Below are 21,485 nucleotides of genomic sequence, written 5' to 3'. Positions count from 1 at the left end.
ATAACTACTTGATGAGGATGTTTCAAACAGGATTCTTATTCAGTTAAGGGTTAGACTAGAAGCTTTCTTCTCAGCTAAAGGCACTCAAAGCAGCCCATCAACGAAGAGACATTTATTAAGTGCACATACTGTGTGCCAAGCACTACGCTAAGCTCTGGCATGGCTTCAAGCATCTCATTCTAATTGGGGAAGACAACACACCTGGGGTTTCAGTGGCAGTGGAGCAGCGGAATGGATGGAATGGTTCCTGCTAGCCCTTACTTCTGCCACATGATGAGTCTACTTTTTGGATATCTTTTGCCTCAATTCAGGTATACAAAATTCTTGAGGTCAGAGGAGTTTTCTCTTTTTTTGCTTTTTGGTTAGGCAATTGGGGTTAAGTGGCTTGCCCAGGGTCACACAGCTAGTATCAAGTGTCTGAGGCCAAATTTGAACTCTGGTCCTCCTGACTCCAAGGCCCGACCGAGATCTATCCACTGTGCCACCAAGCTGTCCCGAGTTTTCTTTCTTAAATCTTCAGCATCGTGTGCTGGGCACATAGTAAGTGATCGACAAAAGCCTTTTTCATTAATTCATACACACACACACACCCCTGGTAATATGCCCTAGCTTACCTTAGGCCCACCCTATTCTTAATGGTTCAGGTCCCACCACCTAGCTCCTAGTACTCTTTTCTTATTTTGGAAGATAAGTATTCTGAAAGGCTGAAATGTAAGGAGAGGCCAAATTCCAGGTCCTTTGAAAGTCTGTACAAATGCCCAGAGGATAAAAGAGAAGGAATCTCAACTCAAACACAAGAAGCAAGTAGTAGTCCAGTCTGGGGGGAAGGGATGTCATGTGAAGGAGAGGAAATAATGTCAAACAAGACTGGAAAGGTAAGATGGTGCTCGATTACAGAGGGATTCAAATGCAAGATAGAGGCATTTCAAATTTTCCCAAAGGCTCCTTATGAGCCACTGCAGGTCTGTTAATATATCAAAGCTGTACCTTAGAAAGATTTTTTTCAGCTGTGTATAAAGGATGGCTCAGAAAAGGGAGAGGCTTAAAGCAGGCGGGAACAATCTGGAGGCTATTTAATAGACCAGAACGTGGAGAGGAAGGTCTGAAAGCGGGAAACGGCAGAGTGAACAAAAGGGTGAATGAGAAAAAGCCTTTCCTGCCCACTCACTGAGTGTGAGGTACTGTGTCCTGGAGATACAAAGAGATCAGCCAGCCTCTTCTAATAGGAGGAGACAGAGAGGAAATCTCGGCTGCAAGCTGGCGGCAAAGGCCTATGGACCTGAAGGAGGAGCAGCCAAGCCGACTTCCTTATTTCAACTGAAAAAAACCATATCCACCTGTGTTGAACAACTCTGGCGGTGGGAATTCTCATTTCTTACTAACAGCTAGAGGAAAGAGGGAGAATCAAGAAGACCTGGAAGAACAGATAATAGGCTATCAGAAAACTACGAACAGATAATTCCCAAAAGAAATGTAAGCTATCAATAACCACATGAAAAGAGCCTCCCGTCACTAAGAAAAGGAATTCAAACAACTTCACCAGTCCACCTCATTAGACTGGTGAAGATGACCCAAAAAAGGGGAAGTAATAATCACTGGAAGAGAATTGAGAGGACACAGAGCTCTACTGCAGAGCTCTACTGCCTAAGCTGTGAATGGTCCCACCAAGTTGGAAGAATTTGGAACTCTAGCCAAAAAGCCACTAAAGCCAAGGGTCAGCAAACAAGGGCCCATAGGCCAAGGGCAGCAGCCTGGTTTTGTACAGCTCCTGAGCAAAAGGTGGTTTTTGTATGTTAAAGTGTTAATTTTTTTTTTAATGTAAAAACCATTCTTAGCTGGGCTGGCCCTTACTAAAACAAGCAGCAGCCATTTGGCCCTTCACTAGGCTATGGGTAGCTAGGTGGCACAGTGGATAGATTACCAGGCCTGGAGTCAGGAAGACTCATCCTCCTAATTCAAATCTGGCTTCAGACACTTTACTGTGCGACCCTGGGCAAATCACTTAACCCTGTTTGCCTTGGCTCCTCATCTGTAAAATGAGCTGCAGAAGTAAATGGCAAACCGCACCAGTTTGCCAAACGGGGTCACGAAGAGTTGGACACAACTGAACAACAAGAAGCACTGGGGTATGACTATTCCCTCTGACTCCTATTATGAGACATATACTCCCAAAAGACCAAAGACAGAGGGTGAATGCAAGATCAAAGGACCAATAAATACAAAAATATTTACAGCAAATTTTGTTATCACAGCAAAGAACTGGAACAAAAATGTGTTTAGAGAAGGACAAATTTCAATGCATTATCAATGCAATTACCAAACAACTCCAAAAGACTGATGATGAAGCATTCGTCACTCCACTTCGAGGGAGGGAATGGACCAAAGTGCAAAATGATAAAACGTTTTCAGAACCACCTAAACAATGCAAATGACCTCACCAATGGCAAATGTTAAATGTACCCCATTATATCTAGCATCAATCGGTCAAGATAGTTTGGACTCATTTCTTCACCTCAATGAGGTGAGGAAGAAAAGACCCAAATCCTAATCTCACATAAAAAAATGGGATTAGCCCCCCCCCCCACACACACACACTCCTAGTGGCTTTCAAACAATGCAAAAGATTATAGGCCCAAAGGGCAATGTGGCATAGAATGTGAAGTCAGAAGATATGAACTCAAAAGTTCTACCTCAGCAAAGAAAAATAAGTTTCCTTTTTCTAGACAGAGATAAAGATTGGACCTGATTTAATTGGTACAGCGAACTCCTGGATAAGAAAACTCCTACCTAGGCAAGCGTGCTCCTTCTCCACAGCTAGGCTTAGAGAAAGGCCTAGAACAGAGAGAAGTGACTTGCCAAGGCACACTGCCAGGAGATGTCAGTCAAAACTTGAATCCAAGGGCAGTTCTATCCACTATGGTGGAAGGAGGAATGGGGAAGACTAGGGAAGGAAGTATCTTTTTAAAAGCTCCTTAAGGAAAAGGCCCATGTCTTATTCATTTATTCTCTTATAACCTAGAACAGAGTAGGTACTAAAACATTTTTTAACCCTACATATAAAGGGCCAGAAAATGCCAATAAAATGTATTTCCCCTTAATACTAAAAAAAAAGCCATTGTATACCTTTTCCTTTATCATTAAAAAAAACTGCAGCTCTTTCCACCATTTTGCAGTGCTACCACTGTGGTACACATGAACATCCTGGCAGATGCTCTCAACAATGCAGAAAAGCAAAGAAAACACAGGTTCTCATCAGGCCGTGCTCTAAAATAATTGTCTTAACTGTGATGATGAAGCATGGTTACATTGGCGAATTTGAGATCTCTGATGATCAAAGAGCAGGAAAAATTGTTGCAAACCTCACAGGCAGATTAAACAAGTGTGATGTGATCAGCCCCAGATTTGATGTTCAATTGAAAGATCTGGAAAAGTGGCAGAATGATCTGCTACCATCCCGTCAGTTTGGGTTCATTATGCTTACAACTTCAGCTGGCATCATGGACCGTAAGGTAGCAAGACAAGAAAACACAGGAGGAAAAATCCTGGGATTCTTTTTCTAAGGGTATAAAACATATATACAAATAAAAATGCTCCAATGGGGGGAAAATGCAGAGAGGCAGAGTTCTGAGATTTTAAGTAAAGGGAAATAAGGACTAAAGCCTTAACCGTTGGCCAGTAGTTGCTTGCATAAGATCAGGGACCACCTCCTCTAGCCTTTCTTTGTATCCCCAGCACTTAGCACATAGTAGATACCTAATAAATGCTTTGTGACTTGACTTTATCCGAGAAGCAATAGGGAGCTACTGGAGGTTGCACTGAGTAGGGAAGTAATATTATCAGTTCTTTACTTCAGCAGCTGGTCAATGGCTATCAAAGGAGAGTAGGACAGTTTTCAAAGAAAGAAATCCAATCTATCAATAAAAATGTTCCAAATTACTACTAGAGAGATGCAAATTAAAGCATCCTATGGCTGTACCTCACAACCATAAGGCCAACAAAGCTGACAAAAAGGGAAATCAACAAATGTTTGTGAGGCTGCAATAAAACCTCAAAGCCGTGTTGGGGAAGCCGTGAATTGGTCCAGACATTCTGGAAAGTAATCTGAAACTGTGCCTATACGGTACTTAGCCATGCACATATTCCTTCCCCCAGAACTACTACTGTGCCTATAACCCCCAAAACAATCAAAGAGAAAAAGGTTCCATGAGGACACAAATAGTTATAGGATTCTTTTTATAGGGGCAAAGAAACTGAAAGAAACTAAGGAGGTGCCCATAAACTGGAGAATGGCTGAAAAATGTATGGCATATGAAATGCAGAATAATTGTGCTTTAAGTAAAGATGAAAGGGGCAGTTTCAGAGAAACCTGAGCGGACTTCTACAAACTGACACAAAGTGAACCAATCAAAACCAAGAAAACAATGTATACAATGACAACAATCCTATAAAGACAAACAACTTCAAAAGCCCTAACGATACTGACCAACACACTGAACAACCACAATGCCACGGAGCTTTTGAAGTCTTGACCAGAGAGGTAACGGTCTTGGTGCAGAACGAGACGTGTGTTTTTTGGACACGGTCAACGTGGGGAATGTTTTACTTTACTATGCGCATCTGTTATAAGGTTCTCCTTTTTCTTCTCATCCCCCTCTCCAATAAGGGGAAAATGGGTAGAGAAAACAGATTTTCAATTGAAATTTTTTTATTAAAAAAAAAGAAAATTATAAGCACATTTTAAAGATCTTAATCCTTTTGTAAGACCAATCCTCAGTTCAGATACAATAAAAGCAACATAATGGTGAAGCCCCCCCAGCTGTCAATATACCACAGATCAGAACACGCAGAGTTAAAGAGTTAGTTACACCTAAAATGGTACATCTACCTATTGGATTACCGTAAAAAAGAGAAAGAAGAAAAGCTGAGAGGCTCAGAGAAAGCAAAGAAAATGTTTAGTCTAAAGGCCAAACTGGTGAATGGCGTCATGCTGAGAAGATTCAGATGAAAAAAACTATCAAAAAAACTCACCAAGGAGCAGTGCCTGCATACTTGCTGGACAGAGAGGGAAAATCCAAAAGCCAAAGTCCTTTCCAACATGATTAAACAGAAAAGAGAAAGCTGGTAAATGGGAAGTCCCCTTGTCAAAAGTTGGTGCCCAGGGAGAAACAGAAGTGTTAAAGGAAAGAAGAGAACAGTTACTAAAGTCTGCCTTGCTGGGAATGACTTTACTCAGAAACCACTGAAATATGAAAGATTTATTAGGGCAATGGGTTTGCATTTTAAGAAGGCTCACGTAACTGATCCTGAACTTAAAAGTCACTTTTTATATGCCAATACTTAGTGTGAATAATCCCTCCTCCCCACTACATACAACTTTGGGTGTTATCAGTGTCACTGAAATGAATGTGACCGAGCTGAGCCTTGTGACACCAGGAGGCAACGTTATCTGGGGAAAATATGCACAGGTTACCAACAATCCGGAAAATGATGGGTGCATAAATGCTGTCTAGCTTATTTGATTAAATGAATGAAATTCTACATATTTGACAAATTATTAAAGATTCTACAATGTGTCAGGAAAACAACTGTTACTATGTTTAACTGTCACAAAACAAAACCAAAGACCCAATCCTACACGTTGGTTGTTTTGATTTGAGGTTAACTTGGAAAGAAGATGAGACACTATTTTCTATTTTTTTATGAGACTTTTTCCTGTTTTGGAGTAGTAATAAAAAGAGCTTGTAGCTAAAAAGAAAAAAATTAAATCTATTGGTAATCCAAAAAAAAGAAAGGTAATTATTAATTTAAAAAACCTTCCCTCCTCCACCCAAAAAGATTAACAAGCAGCAAGTTGACTGAAATGCTAGGGAGAGGAGTAGAAGAAGAATGAACAAGTGAAATACCACTTGTATTAACAGCTGCTGGAAAAAAAAAAGATAAAGACTTGAATCAATGACAGTTATTATGAGAAAATGAAAGTAGCAGGTACGGTTTTTTAACCCAGTTAAAATACAAAACTAAAAACTAGTGATGGAGAAACGGAACTTGGATTTCTAGAAAGATTTGGATTATTCATATGAAAAAGACCATCCAAAAGGCAGAGAAACACCATTTCAGCTTAGGGAGCTAACTTGTAAACGTCTCTTCCCGGACACCTTGAATATAGGCAGCTATATAGGACATATGATTAAATTGCTTTTGTTTAAGAGCTAGAACTTATATGCAAACTTGAAAAGTTACACAATGCTTTACATATATTATCTCATTTTATTCTCACAATAACTTCTTCTGGGGTAGGTGCTATTATCCCCTTTTTATAAATGAGAAAACTGAGATTTGAAAAAAGGTTAAGTGACAGGCCCAAGGTCACACTGCTCATAAATGTCTGTAGTTGGAACTGAACTCCAGTCTTCCTCCCTCTAAGTCAAATAACTATCCACTACAGTCACTCCCTCATAGATGTGCAGACTTCAGGGTCCAGGTCAGTTTCCCTGACACTTCCAAATCAAATTGCCTGTACTCAGACCTTCATCTTCATCCTCATTTTGCCTCTAGTCTTAGCACCCTGGGCTCTAATAGGTGGCTTTGTATTGCCCAGAGCCAGGGTTCCACGCCTCTAACCCTGTCTCCTCTTGCTCACTCCCATTTTATAGTCTGTAAACTCCTAGGGGCCAAGACCCATCTTCCTTGCAGGCATCTGTATTTCCAGCACTTAGTACAGCGCCTCATACACAGTAAGCTCTTAAATTAATGCTTTATCATTCATTCATTAAGATCCTCTTTCCAATTTTCTTGAATTACAGCATTACTTTGTACAAGTAGAGCTGAGGAGGAAAGATAAGACTACTGGGTCAAACTGCAGGTAAGGGTTCACGGGAGACCTACTATCCACATTTACTGACGTAGTACTGATAGCCTGAAGAAGGCCTTACAGAGGTGGTGCAGTGGATAGAGCACCCACCCTGGAGTCAGGAGGACTCGAGTTCAAATCCGATCTCAGACACTTAACGCTTACTAGCTGTGTGACTCTGGGCAAGTCACTTAACCCCAACTGCCTCGCCAAAAAAAAAAAAAAGCCTTAAAGAACCGAAAAGTTCTTAACTTGGGGTCTGTGACCCAAGAGGTTCATATAGCTAGATTTCAGGTCTATAAATTTGGAATTTTTTAAATGCACCTAGTTTCCTTAACATCTAACTGAAATTTAACATTTCCTTCCTCCACTAAAAAAATTATTATTAAAAAAAGTTGTGCCTCAAAGAGGTCCAAAGGTATCCATGACACAAAAATTTAAGAATTCCCTCCATTAAAAAGATAAAGATCAATCTATCTTTTCCCATAGCTGTTTGCATGTAGTCTCCCCATAGAGATAGCGAACTCCATGAGGGCAGGGTTTGTCTTTTATCTTTCTTTGTATCCTGGGTACTTAGCACAGAACCTGGCACATGGCACAAGCTTAACTACTGCTGGGAGACTTGACTTTCTCACAGAGGCAGTAAGGAGCCACCGGAGTTTGCACCGAGTTTAATTTTAAAGCTACATTAGTTTAAGCAACTATGATGCTAACAAACTCATATATGCAACTACCCAAACAAAATTTAATCTTTTACAACTAGGAGGTGAAGTAATCTATTATTTTAACTCATCCTTCATTCCCAAGCACCTAATGAGTAAAAATGGTGGGTATCCTAGAAAGATAAAAGACACAGAGTTCTGCTTTCAAGATGAATGAAATCTTACCTACTCAAAGTTGCAAACAAACTACGTGAATTTTTGAAAACATAAAAACTGTTCCATTGGGTTGGCATGCTCTCTACAGCAGCACAAGAGGAAATGCACTTTGTCATAAACACACTAGCCTTCCTTCAAATATTAGAGATGTATCATCAAATTACACATATTTCTTTTCAAAATATGGACATGATGAATCCAATGTGGAGCTGCCCAAACTTTTTGAGGCAATTCCTGTTTTTTGTCTTTATCCTTAAAGTAATGAGTGTGCAATGTCCTATTGGTCTCCACTGTGCCTCTGAAGATTTCTGTTCTTGTACATAAGGGTTTGGTAAACAAATCCATAATTCTACTCTCTATACCCATTAGTATTTTAGAGATTTGGTTCATACCCCACAACTTAAGCTCCCTGAGGATTTTGCTTGCATCTTTATACTCCTAGCAGCTAGCACAGAGCCTTGCATGCAGCAGGTGATTAATAAATGCTTATTTAATTCAATTACTGAATTCAGGCTTGTTTAAGGCTGAGGATTCACAATTGTTTTTAAATTGCCTTCCGACATCTCCCTAACCCTTTTGCTCATCTTAGTTGCCTTTGGGAGTGAACACTACTCAACTCTCAGACACAATGCTCTCTTTTCAAAGTAAGCTCCCTCAAATTTCAGACTTTCTAACCAAAAAGTAATCATATCGACACTTTAAGGATCTGTAACTTCATTAGTGTAGGTTAGCCTCCTACTACCCCACCCCACATAATGATCACAATTCCTCTACAATTTAAAAGATCCTCTTCATTAATTTCTGAGTACAAAAAATTAATCACCTTGCACCCAACCTAGTAATGAGCCTCCCCAAATTGGCTAGACTGGCCCTCAGGCTCATACCTAAAGCCTTTCCAGCACGGTAGAGCCCACCAAAGTTTCCCACTAGGAGGCTAAAGCCCAAGAAGCCAGAAGCCATTGTATGGAGACTGCTAGAAAGTGGAAGGATCATGCCACATGTGAGCTGAAGAAAATGAGGGAGTTTTAGCCTGGAGAAGAAGTCTTGGCGTAGATGTGACAGTTATGAGAATCCCTGGCATTTAGGGAACTAGAAACAATGGGTAGAGGTTGTGAACAGATAAATTTAAGCTTCTTAACTACCGCAGAGTTAACCAAAGTGGAATGAGCTGCTTTGAGAGAAGTTGTGAGTTTCCCTTCACTTGATGTCCTTCTAGCAAAGGACGCTGTGAAGGAGCTTCACTAAAATCTAATAAGGAAAATCCTTAGATCTGGACTCCTATCACATGAAAGAGGGATAAGAGGTTTTTCTGCTTGGTCCCATTATTAGGGACAATGAGTAACAGTTGCCAAGCTTCAGGCTTCAAAGAAAATTTCCTAACAAGTAAAGCAGTCCAACAAGTAAGAGGTGGAGGACTATTTGACAGACATGCTATAGAAAGAAATCCTACCCAGGTACAGACTGGACTAGAGGACCCTGAGGACCCTTCCAATGTTCATATTCTATAATCCTATTTTATGGATTTTATTAAGAAGTAGCACTTGCATAGTAGATAGAGCAATTAGACCAAGTCAGGAAGATCTGAGTTCAAGTCCTGCTTTAGACACTAATTAGTTTTATGACCCTGAGGAAGTTATTTTAAACTCAAGTTTCCTCATCTGCAAAGTGGACATAAAATAACATACTTCACAAGGCAGCACATAAGTTCAAATGAGATATAGCACATGCTATGTCATTTACCTTTACATAGTACCTACATTAATTTTAGCTATTATTAAACTATATATACCACTTGGTATTTAAAGCTTCTTTAAATGGCGACTTTCATGTACTCAATGACCAATTAGGAAAGGGCAGGAACTACCCCATTATTCTGCAAAGTATAGCAGTCATTCACTGCCAAGAAAAATAAGCTATTTGAAGGACTGCCAAAATTATTTGTACCTCTTATGTAGAGAACTATACAAAAGACTAAGAGCCATTACTGCTGCCTGCCAAGAGCAGTCATCACCCCCAGATTCATAAAACTGTAGCTATTAATTTATAGGAACATGTCAGGCATATTCATGAGTCAAGACATAAAAGTATCAAAGCATGTTTAAAATCGTTACAGCCCCCCCCATCCCCAAGCAAACAGACATTTGAGGTGCCTTTCCAAAATCTAACACCTACACAATGGGGCTAGGAATGGAGGGAGGGAAAGGAGGGGTTCTCATTTCAAAAGCAAGTCTACACAATGGAAAGCACTGATTTTTTTTTAAATGCCAAAATAGTTTGTTGGAATTATTTCCTAAAAATAAATGATGCACATTATCAAATAAAGGTGCAGAAGCTCAGTTCTTGGAGAAGTCAATTATGTATATATTTCACAGATTATATAATATATACCCACATATTCAATATTATATATATATATATATTAATTACACTGAAGGATGTATAAATACTTCTAATCCTCCTTGTTTCTAAATGGAAAGTATTAAACGTTTTTTGCTGAAACGTGGGCTCCTACTGGTGGATGATATTGTAGTGACTGCCACCAAGTAATCACAGGACCTCCTCAAAGTCAACCATGAATACTCAAGAGATTGGCTTTAAACAATCCATTTAGAAAAACTCAATGGATACAAAATTACTATTGTCTAGATCAATGGTGTCAAACAAAAAAAAAAGAGGGGGCCGCTTAGGATCCTGAGGCCTTCAAGTCGAGTTAGAAAACCATATATTAATTTATCTATGTTCCATTCTATTTTTATTGATTTTGTTAAATACTTCCCAATTACATTTTAATCTGGTTTGAGCTGCACTTAGTATTGAGGTCATATGTCTGACACCTCTAGTCCAGACTAAGACATACATAAGAGCTGCCTTCGGAGTTAATACAGCAACACAAACATCTGAGATGGGCACTTCAGAGGGTCAATCACTTGGCCCAGGATATGTTAAAATGAGCTGACTGGTTGCTTTTGAAATTGTGAAGAGTTTTAGACAATCCCAACCTACTCCCCAGTGCAATAATTTTTTTAAAAAAATTATTTTTAAACACAAATGTTCTCCCAGGAATGTCGTATGGCTTTGAACCTTAGAATACCATAATCTTGGAAAAATCACATTGTGAGTAACTTAAAGGGCAACTGAAGCCAAAGAGACTTCCACCTGTTCCCTAAGATGAATCTTCCCAAACTAAGAAAACTGAAGATCTGAAAAGAAGGCAGGATGGTAAGGTGAGGAGAGGAAGGGATGATAACAAATGGCCACACAGAGTGCGGCTCTGGTACTTAGAGAAAAGTAAAACTATTCAGAGGAATGCCTCCAGCAAAAGTGGATCCTCTGGAGGGCTCATGGAAGAAAATGGACAAAAACTGAATCAGAAGACAAGGTAAACACGAAATGAGATCAGCAAGAGGGAGAAGTTCCACCTCAATGAGGTCACAGAATCACTAAGTCCTAAAGCATAACCAGCTACAATGAAAAAAAAATTCAAAGCCTTTAAAGTGCACATTTATTGTTGCTTTTCCTGCTATCACAAATGGCAATCCAAAATATCGAATGATTTCTTCAGTAGCCTTCTCAAGCCCCCTCCCCCCAACAAGGATAAGTGCTACAAAATTTACAACCCCCTACAATTTAGTTTCTAACAATCTTCTATACCCAAACCATTCATCTCCTTTGCCTTATTTCGACTAAAATATTTAAACTATATTAAAAAACCTCTTTAAACATATATGCTACAGTCTCTGAAGTTAAATTTTATATATACACACACCCAATCGTAATATATTGCATATAATGTGCGCATATACATATATCTGTTAGTTTAAATATAGATGGTTGAAAATCAAACCAAATAAAAATTGAGTCAGGATAAGCATTTTCTTATTATGTAGCTTGGGAGATGAGGGGAGGAAAAGCAAGCAGACAAGAGTCTCCCTTGGGACACGGCAATATCTCTCTATGATTAGCACCAGTTCAATACTACACCCCAGTGCTAGTTGTATAGGCTTGACAGTAGCAATGTCTAAATATAAAGCTATCCTTAAAACACTAGGCAGTCAGATGAATGTAGTGGCAATCCTGAAATGCTTCGGTTTCCAGGAGGTTAATAGAAATTGAAGTACAGCAGCCCAGCTTTGTGGCTCTTTTGGCCGCAACAGCAAAAAAGGAGAGACAATGAGCATTCTGTGCACGGATCCGCTCCGATTGGTCGGTTTCTTCCCCCCCCCCCCCCCGCCACCCGAAGCCCCTGATGTAATGTGCTTGGAATGCAGGGAGGGAGGAAGGAAGAAGGGGATTTAGGGAAGGGGGGGAGGAAACTCCTCTCATCTTTTTCCCCCAACCAAAAGAACTCAAAAGATGGCAAAACACGCCAACGGGTGCAGCAGAAGAAGAAAGATAAAAGCGCTATCTACAGAGCCCAAACACTCAAATCCACACCCAAGCCCATTATTACAGGGCACTTTAAAAAAAAGAAAAGCAACAAAAGCTAGCCAGGAGAGTAAAGTACAAGCGACTGCAAACTTGGCAGCGCGTTACAGAAGTTCCCAAGTCCGCAGCCAAATCCACCTCCCAGCGGGCGCCCGACTCCTCCGAGGGGACAGCGGCCGTGACCAGCTACTCTGGCTATTGTATCGCGGAGAGGTCCCGGAGAGCCACCTCCCCCAGCCCCTGCGGTTGAAGAAAAGAGGAGCTGCGCGGGGGCTGGAACAAACCGAGCCGAGCGAGCCAAGCGCGCAGCATCCCACCCTCCTCCCTCCCTCAGTCTGGGAGGGAACAATAAGGGACCTGGGATTTGGCCACGTAGCCGCCCAGATTCACCACCGCCGTGCGCCGAGGGGATGAGGAGGTGGGTGGAAGGAAGGAAGGAAGGAAGGAAGGAAGGAAGGAAGGAAGGAGGGAGGGAGGGAAGAGAAGTGGTCGGTCGGCCAGCAGTCAGCCGACCCAGGAGACGGCAGGGGCGTCCACCCCAGCTCGGCGCTGGCCAGACCCTGTCCTAGGCGAGCTCTCCTTAGCTCTCGACGCCCCACGCCCCCCGCCCCATCCGGCTAATGCAAAGCCAAAGTAAATGGCCCGGGGACGGGGGAGGGGGGGGTGCGTCCTGACAAGGGGAGGCAAGCAAGGCGGTTAGGCTCCCGGCTAGCGATCAGATGCCTCGAGTCCCGCCGGAGGCTCCGCTGCGCAGGGAACAAAGCCGAAGGAGGAGGAGACCACCGGGGGGTTGGTTACGTGGGGGGGGCGCCGAGGGACCCAGCCCGTCCATCCGTCGGTCTCTCTCCCCCAGCCCGCGACCACCCCACCCCGCCCAGCCCCAGGAGAGGACGAACGCAGCCTGCTCCGACCTATCCTGGGCCGAGCCAGCCGCATTTACCTTGTTCTTGACCTCGGCTGAGAGCCCGTACGAAGGGCCCTTGTTGAAGTGGGTCATGGCGTTTGTGGCTCGAGTCCGGTTCCGCGTGTCAGCGTCCACGGCAGTGGATCCTGCCTCCCTCGCTGGGCCCCCGACGGCGGCAGCGGCAGCAGCTGCTTAGGATGCTCCGCGTGGCGCCCCGGGAGTCAGCGCTAGGAAAGCGGTGCTAAGGGAGCGAGGCGAGGGTCCGGCGTGGGCCCTGGCGCTAGGCTGGGCTAGGCTAGGCTGGACTAGACGGCGGTCCGAGGAACGTTCTAGTCCGGGAACCGGATTCCCCTACACCACCCGCGCCGCGGCTCCCCGCAAACTGCCCCCCCACCCCTCTTCCCGAAGCCTTTAGGGATTGGCGGAGGAGGCCGACCAATGGGGAAGTTCCTCCTCCCCGCCCTCTCTTTCCAGGGGGGCACGCCGGGCCAATTGAAAAGCCGAGAGGGAAGTTAGAGCCCTTCCCCTCCTCTTCCCCCCTCCCCCAGCCCGGAGACGATCGGGCCACCTCGTGCCCCCCGAGCTACGCCGGGAGGGGCCGGCGGCTCCACCTCCGGGCGGAGCCCGGGAGGAGGAGGGAGAGTGGGGGCCTGGGGCGGGGCTGTGCTGGGAGCTGGGGTCGCCCCCCAGCCGAAGCCTGGAGGTAACGTCAACGACCTGGCGTCCGCCGCGGTCCCCGGCCTGGGGCTCCTTTCGGCCCTCCCCCGCCCCTCACCGACCGCCCAGACGAGACGCCCACCCCGATGGCCCGCCAGGGCCCTGCGCAGAAGACAAGGCGGGGGTCCAGGACCACCGGACCCCTGTTCCTTCCAGGCAGCCCGGGGGTCATCTGGGCTCTCCTGGTTCTCGGGGCTGGCTCGCCGGTGTACAAAGTGAAGCTACAAACTGGGGTTCCCTTGAGGTCCAAGCCTCCGAATGTAGTGAGAAAAAGTCAGATGAGAACGAACCGGGAAAAGGGAATTCAGGACTTTACATGCATTCTACACCTACTCTGTAAGCTCTGCCCCGCTGATAACAATGATACTAATTACTAGCACTTTATATAGCATTGTAAAGTTTGCAAAGTGCTATACGTATATTGTAACTTTTGATTCTCACAACCACCCTGTGTGCTTATATTATTATTCCCATTTTGCAATGAGGAAACTGAGGCTGAGAGGTTAAATACCCTTGCCCAGGGTCACACAGCTACAGCTAGTAAGCCTTGAGGCAGAATTAGAACTCAGAAGTTTGTTTGTTTTTTTTTTTAGAGATACAGTTGTTTATTTTTAATGACAGAACCTGCCCTCAAGAAGCTTATGGTGGGTGGATGGGGGTATATGAGATAAATATAGAGGAATAGGGAATAAATACTTGACTTTTATGTACGGATCTGCGATCTCAAAAATCTAAGCATTCCTTTCTCATACAAATTGCAGCCTATCTTTAACCACTTAGGTACTGCCGAACAACGTTTTGCTTAAATCTATACTAGGAAATGGCTCAGAACTATGAAATTCTGAATTTGGCCGAAAAGCTTGAAGAAATTTTTTAAAAGGATATAGATGCCAAGAAGAAACCCTTATCCCTTAGTACCAATTTTAGCTATGTTGTGTGGATGCTTTGACAATTTTTGTATCCTTAGCCCATTTGGGGTTTTCTTGGCAAAGATACTGGAGTGGTTTGCCATTTCCTTCTCCAATTCATTTTACAGGTGACGAAACTGAAGCAACTAGGGTTGAGTGAACTGCCCAGGGTCAGCTAGTAGGTGTCAGAGGCCAGATCTGAACTCAGGAAGATGAGTCTTCCTGACTTAGGGCACCTGGCTCTATCCACTGGGCTACCTAGCTGCCCATTGCTTTGATGATACCTTTTCCTATTTGAACCAAAAGATCATCTCCTGAATTTTCTTTATTCTGAGATACACTGAGGTGCCTTTGAGCTAAAATACACTCATAACACCAAAATTACCCTTAACTACGCCCCCTGGACTCCTCTGACTCTTCCACCTGTTGGAAGATTCTGTAACATAGTGCTTGACTAGTAAATGCTAGTTTTGGTTAGTGGTCTCTCCCTTTACTTCTTTAATTGTGGATTTCTAGTCATTTGTGCTGGGGACCTGCTTCCAGGTCTAAGTTGAGTGGAAACCAATGAAACACATGGGTTGTCCACAAATTATCCTTTTTGCTGGGTAACCCATCTGTCTTTTTAGGGGTCAGACATTTCTCAGATTTGCATTTCTTCCACACTCCCACTATATTCCTCTCCATTTCCCTTCATCCTCAACTTCAATTCTTCATAGTATTCGGAGTATTTTGTCTCAACTAATAGCCACACAATAATACCAGAAGAATATTAGTGTTAAAAAGATGAGTCTTTGTTTCACTAAGAAGCTTGAGGGTCAATAAAAGAACTACAATTTCCCAACCAAATGATTTATACACAGCTAAGTATAATATAACAAAGTGTTATGGGGCCTATGATAAGAGCAATATGCTACCCTCTTCCCTTAGGCAAATTAGGCTAGTTTTTCTTTAAAAGGTATGAGACCATCCTCAATACCAGGATGGCTCAGGCAACTAAAGGCTCAGTCTGCTGACATCACTTCCAGCTCACCGGAGTACAAAACAGCCATAAGGAGTTCCAGGTGTCATCTCTAAAGCTTGCCTGATGGATCATAATGGGCAACTCAGGCAAAGGAGTTGCATTCAGAGGTGTCCTCAGTACCTGTCCTTGAATAGCCTTCTTCTGCTATGGCTAAGGAAATCTTTTGTTGTTGTTTGTCCTTCCTTCTCAAAGGGGACCAATCACATGGAGCAGGTGATGTCTTGACTTGCATTGGAATTGGATTTAAGTGAGGCTGACCACTCAGCAATTCTGCCTGACCTGAGGGGTCTGTTCCCGGAGAGAATGAGCATGCATCCTATAAAATTCACTTCCAAATGTGGCACAGCCTGTTCACCCCCTCTAGCAGATAACTTGGGACTTTGTTCTTCACCAGGTTCATGAGTCCACACAATCTGACATGGACTCTAGCCCTACCCCACCCCCACCCCCTCTGGTAGCTTCCTTTCTCAACTTTTCGAAGCTCACAAGGTCTTGGCCTTGTGATACTCTGATACTCCTTCACCTAAGAGCAGCAGAGACTTGTATTCATGGCCAGGTAGGGATATCATGGTTTCATTCAAATTAACCAGGCAAGAAAGAGGGGCCAAATTGTCCAGCTAATGTCTTTCGTAATCATTCTTAGTTCTGGCTTAGCAGCCGCTTGAAAGCCTTAGAAGCCACTACATCTTCAAAGGGTAAGAAGACCAGAAACAATACCTGCACATGCTCTGAAGGTCATGTGGAGTTTGCATTAGCAGATCATGCTGTTCGTGCTTATAAGAACTAGGCTCATTGATCAGTCACACACACACACACACACACACACACACACACACACAAAATTTCTCCAGATAGAAGATAAACTCCTTGAGAAATAAGACACTTATTTTTCATCTTTGTATCCATAGTCCCTAGCATAGCATCAGGCATGAAATGTGCTATATAAGTAAGTGCTTATTGATTGATAGATTGATTAGCACTATGTGGGTATGAGTGTAGCACATGGGCTTTCCCCTGATACATCACCTGCCCATTTCCTTTTCCAATCATAAATTTCTGATGATGTTTTTTATTCTGTTTGGTGCTCACAATTTGTCCTTGATAATATGCTACAGTCCATTTATACCCACCATATATCTGTCTATTGCTCTTTGTGTGAGGCGTAGAGATTGTGATGTTCTACGATTTATGGCTGGATAGCATCACCTAAAGAATATTGATGTTAAGAAGATGAGATGTTGTTTCAAGGAGAAGCTTGGGGTCGTTGGAAACAGTAATGCAAGCCAGACTAATCTCTCCCTCTGATTCAATGCTAGACTCAATTTGTTCTCTATCTGTAGAATCTTTCTCAGAAATATTTACTGATGGATTAGCTCTGAGAGGTTTTAACATAAGGGGGTAAATATGACCACAGATTTAGAGTGAAGGGATCTTAGAGGGTGTCTAGTCCAACCTTCTAATTTTCTAGATGAAGAAAATGAAATGAGATGTGAAGAGACTTACCCAAGGTCACAGAAGTCATAAGTAGCAGAGAAGTGATTAAGTCTAGGAAATCTCTGCCGTTCTACAGCCCAAACTTGAGATGATACCAAAGGCAAAGGCGATTATTGTTCTGTCAACTCCTGACAGTAGGTAGAGAGACACTGTCCTTCTCAACCCTGTAATTTCCTTTTGTGAGGGTCTTAGGGAGAGATCAACCCTGGTGTCTTCTGGTGTAGGGAGATGGTAAGATCTCTGGCTGTTCATGTCTCCTGGGATAAAAATACTTAGGCTGCATAATACTTGCACTGTATAATGGTTATTTCTGCACAGGGTTTCCCGTATTTCTTTCCTTCCTAACCTCCAGAAGAAACCTTATGACTCACATATCTGGAGAAGAGAGGTGAAATTGAAAGATCAGAACAATAATTGAGTTTTGTTCTGCAGAAGCCAAATCAGGTGAACATTCTTGTTTGGCCAGAAGAAGTAGTGGAACTAGGTATAGCTACCCAGTTTAGAAAAGAAGCTCCCATATTGCAACATCCCTGTCAAGAGAAAAGAAAGAAAGGAAAGAAGGAAGGGAGGAAAGAAGCAAGAAAAGAAGAAAGAGATTCCTATAACGATTTAAAATATACAATAATTACCATAATTTTCCAATGGCTTGTGCCAATGATTTTCCTTGTGTGAGTGTGCATGTATATTTCTAGAATGGAATAAGAAATTCTTATTCATTATGTTATATATTATTAAGATATGTTATTTATAAATTATTTGTTTATTAAATTATTATAATATATTATATATTATATCATATATTATATATTTTGTTATTTATAAATTTTATTAGTGGTAATTGTGAATTCCTCCACAAGTCTTACTCACATACTTTGTAAAGGCATGAAAGTGTCCTCAAGTCCCAAAAGGTCCTGCCACAAGAACAGAACACAAGTTCTGACAGGTCTTCTCAAAGTGGAAAGGCTTCAGATTTGAGCTCAGTGACCTGTCTTCCTCAGAGGGACAATTTAATTAAGTGCACAGAGGGTCATTACCAAAAGGTTCACCACCAAGTAATAAATAGTTTTGACCACAGCAACTCATGAAAACCATCTCCTAAGGTGTTTTGGGGTTGCCATATGCAGGTAGAATACCTACAATGATGAAATCACAGATCTTTTGAAGACATGAAGGGATGTGTGTATGTGTGTGTATGAATAACATGGTTAGATTTTGGAAATATTAATTTGGCAGCTATATGGAGGATAGAAAGTAGTGGGGAGATGTTGGAAGGAGAGAGACTAATTAAGAAGCTGTTGAAATAAATAGTCCAGGCAAGAGATGAGGGTCTGAGCGAGGGTAGAGGTTATATACATGGACAGAAGGGCACTGATGTTGTGAAGTCAAATCAACGAGGTTGTTCTCATGTTCTCCATTAGATTGTAAGCTATTTGAGGGCAGAGACTGTCTTGCCTCTTTTTATATTCCCAATGCTTAGCACAGTGCTTGGCACCCAATAGACACTTAATAAATGTTTATTGATTGTGACCAGAAGAATTGGTGATGGCCTCCACAGGACAAGTTTGAAGGAGGGCTGGAATGGAAGAAAATATGAGGTTTGTTTTGGATGTTTGAGTTCCAGGTGCCTCAAAACTACAGATGTATGTATCCAGCAGGCAATTTGTAATGTGCAACTAGAATTGAGGGGAGAGATTAGGACTGAATTTGGGAATCACCTGCATAGAGATTATATTTGAATACAAGGAGACTAAGAAGGAAAGATTAAATGTGTAGGGGGAGAACAAAGAAGTACTAGTGTCATGGTAACCAAACAAGGAGTGGAGTCAGCAACGTCAGAAGTTTCAAAGAGGTCATTGAAGATGAATGTTGACTTTTTGGTTTTTCCTTTGTTCTAGCAATTAAGATATTCTTGGTAAATTTATAGAGAGCAGTCCTGTCAAGTGAGGGCATCACCAAATGTTCTGAAGAAAACTTGAAGTCTGAAGGAGGGGTAGAAATTCTTAACACCATCATAAGTTTCTTGAGTTACACAGACAGAATTTTAAAATTATCCAGTGGAAAATGAATTTTTAAAAATTCAAATTAATACTTAATTTCTTTCTGTATTTACTCTTAGAATTAATACTCTAATATAAACCGGACTTAAATTGTCTTCAGGAACTGTTCTAGGTATGAAGAGATTTTATTCACATTTCAAAAGTGCTTTTCATTCTGTTTTTGAAAGGTTGGTTTTCAATCATGATCCCCCCAAAAAAAAACAGATTATGAAACACAGGTCCCTCTCATGGGAGAGAGGCAGGGGACAACTAGCATATGATGTTTTATATGCCTTGTTGAATGTGGTTACTATAGTTGATGTTTTTCGGTAATTGGTTTTTGTGTTACAAGGGAGAGCTCATATCTATAAGTGCTGGGGAGATATTTCCAGAAATGACTGTAATGTAAAAAACAAAAGGCATCAATAAATTTTTTTAAAAAGAAAGTTTGGTTTTATTTCAGCTTAGAATGTCAGGCATTTTTAAACGAGTATGCAGTGATCTTAATGGAAATACCTGGGCAGTGAATATGTTGTTAAACTGTCTAGCCATCAATTCTTAAATTGTCACATCATGAATTTTTCTTTTAACAATCTCTGTTCATTGCAGGCTCCCTTATAGCTCATATAATCCATTATCATTTTACTATTCCCTTAATCCCTGTCACTCAAAAGCACTGCCCTAGGCACAATAATCAATTAACAGATAGTCATTTTTTAAGCACATGCTGTGTTCCAGGGAATTTTTTTAAGTAATATTTTATTTTTCCCCAATTACATGTAAAAACAATTTTTAATATTCATTTTAAAAATATTTTGAGTTCCAAAAGGTCCAGAATATCAAGGGAATTAATGAAAAGAAATGCAAGGAAAGGTGATCTAGTTGTACCAGATCTTAAATTATATTATAAAGCAGCAGTCATCAAAACTACTTGGTATTGGCTAAGAAATAGAGTGGTGGATCAGTGGAATAGGTTAGGTATTCAAGACACAAAAGTCAATGACTATAGTAATCTACTGTTCGATAAATCCAAAGACTTCAGCTTCTGGGATAAGAACTCACTATTTAACAAAAACTGCTGGGAAAACTGGAAAATAGTATGGCAGAAACTAGGTATAGACCAGCATCTTATACCTTATACCAAGATAAAGTCAAAACAGGTACATGATTTAGATATAAAGGCTGATACTATAAGCAAACTAGGAGAGCAAGGAATAGTTTACCTGTTAGATCTATGGAGAAGGGAAGAATTTATGACCAAACAAGAGATAGAGAACATTACGAAATGTAAAATGGATGATTTTGATTACATTAAATTGAAAAGTTTTTACACAAACAAAACCAATACAACCAAGATTAGAAAGAAATCAGAAAGCTGGGAAACAATTTTTACAGCAAGTGTCTCTGATAAGGGCCTCGTTTCTAAAATATATACAGAACTGAGTCAAATTTATAAGAATACAAGCCATTCCCCAGTTGATAAATGGTCAAAGGATACGAACAGAGAGTTGAAGAAATTAAAGCTATCTATAGTCATATGAAAAAATACTCTAAGTCACTATTGATTAGAGAAATGCAAATCAAAACAACTCTGAGGTATCACATCACACCTATCAGATTGGCCAACATGACAAAACAGGAGAATGATAAATGTTGGAGAAGATGTGGGAAAATTGGAACACTAATGCATTCTTGGTGGAGTTGTGAACGGATCCAATCATTCTGGAGAGCAATTTGAAACTATGCCTAAAGGAATATAAAACTGTGTATACTCTTTGACCCAGCAAATATCACTTCTAGGTCTGTATCCCAAAGAGATCATAAAATGGGAAAAGGACCCAAATGTACAAAAATGTTTATAGCAGCTCTTTTTGTGGTGGCCAAGAATTGGAAATTTAAGGAATGCCCATCAATTGGGGAATGGCTGAACAAGTTGTGGTATATGAATGTAATGGAATATTATTGTGCTATAAGAAATGATGAGCAGGCGGATTTTAGAAAAACCTGGAAAGATTTACATGAACTGATGCTGAGTGAAGTGAGCAGAACCAGGGGAACACTGTATAAATATAACAGCAATGTTGTGCAATGACCACCTTTGATAGACTTAGCTCTTCTCAGCATTACAATGATCTAAGACAATTCCAAAAGACTCATGATGGAAAATGCTATCCATATCCAGAGAAAAAATTATGGAGTCTGAATGCAGACTGAAGCATACTATTTTCTTTTTTTTCTCTTTCTTGTGATTT

At 41.5% G+C, this 21,485-nt stretch overlaps 1 protein-coding gene and 1 pseudogene across 1 annotated transcript in view; one reads left to right on the top strand and one right to left on the bottom strand.

Annotated features, from left to right (window-relative positions):
- CNN3 (calponin 3) overlaps positions 1 to 13,458 on the bottom strand; it is a 41,011-nt gene extending 27,553 nt beyond the window's left edge. Inside the window, exon 1 of the mRNA XM_020999454.2 lies at positions 13,094 to 13,458. Coding sequence (XP_020855113.1) covers positions 13,094 to 13,150 — 57 coding nt within the window. The 5' untranslated portion in view covers positions 13,151 to 13,458. The remainder of the gene's footprint in view (positions 1 to 13,093) is intronic.
- On the top strand, positions 3,291 to 5,519 carry LOC110221539 (ribosome biogenesis protein NSA2 homolog pseudogene; annotated as a pseudogene).
- Positions 13,459 to 21,485: the final 8,027 nt, after the last annotated feature.

The sequence above is a fragment of the Phascolarctos cinereus genome, unplaced genomic scaffold, assembly GCF_003287225.1.
Source record: "Phascolarctos cinereus isolate Bilbo 61053 unplaced genomic scaffold, phaCin_HiC Scaffold_5;HRSCAF=322, whole genome shotgun sequence".
Taxonomy (NCBI): Eukaryota; Metazoa; Chordata; class Mammalia; order Diprotodontia; family Phascolarctidae; genus Phascolarctos; species Phascolarctos cinereus.
This window is presented reverse-complemented; position numbering and strand designations above follow the sequence as displayed.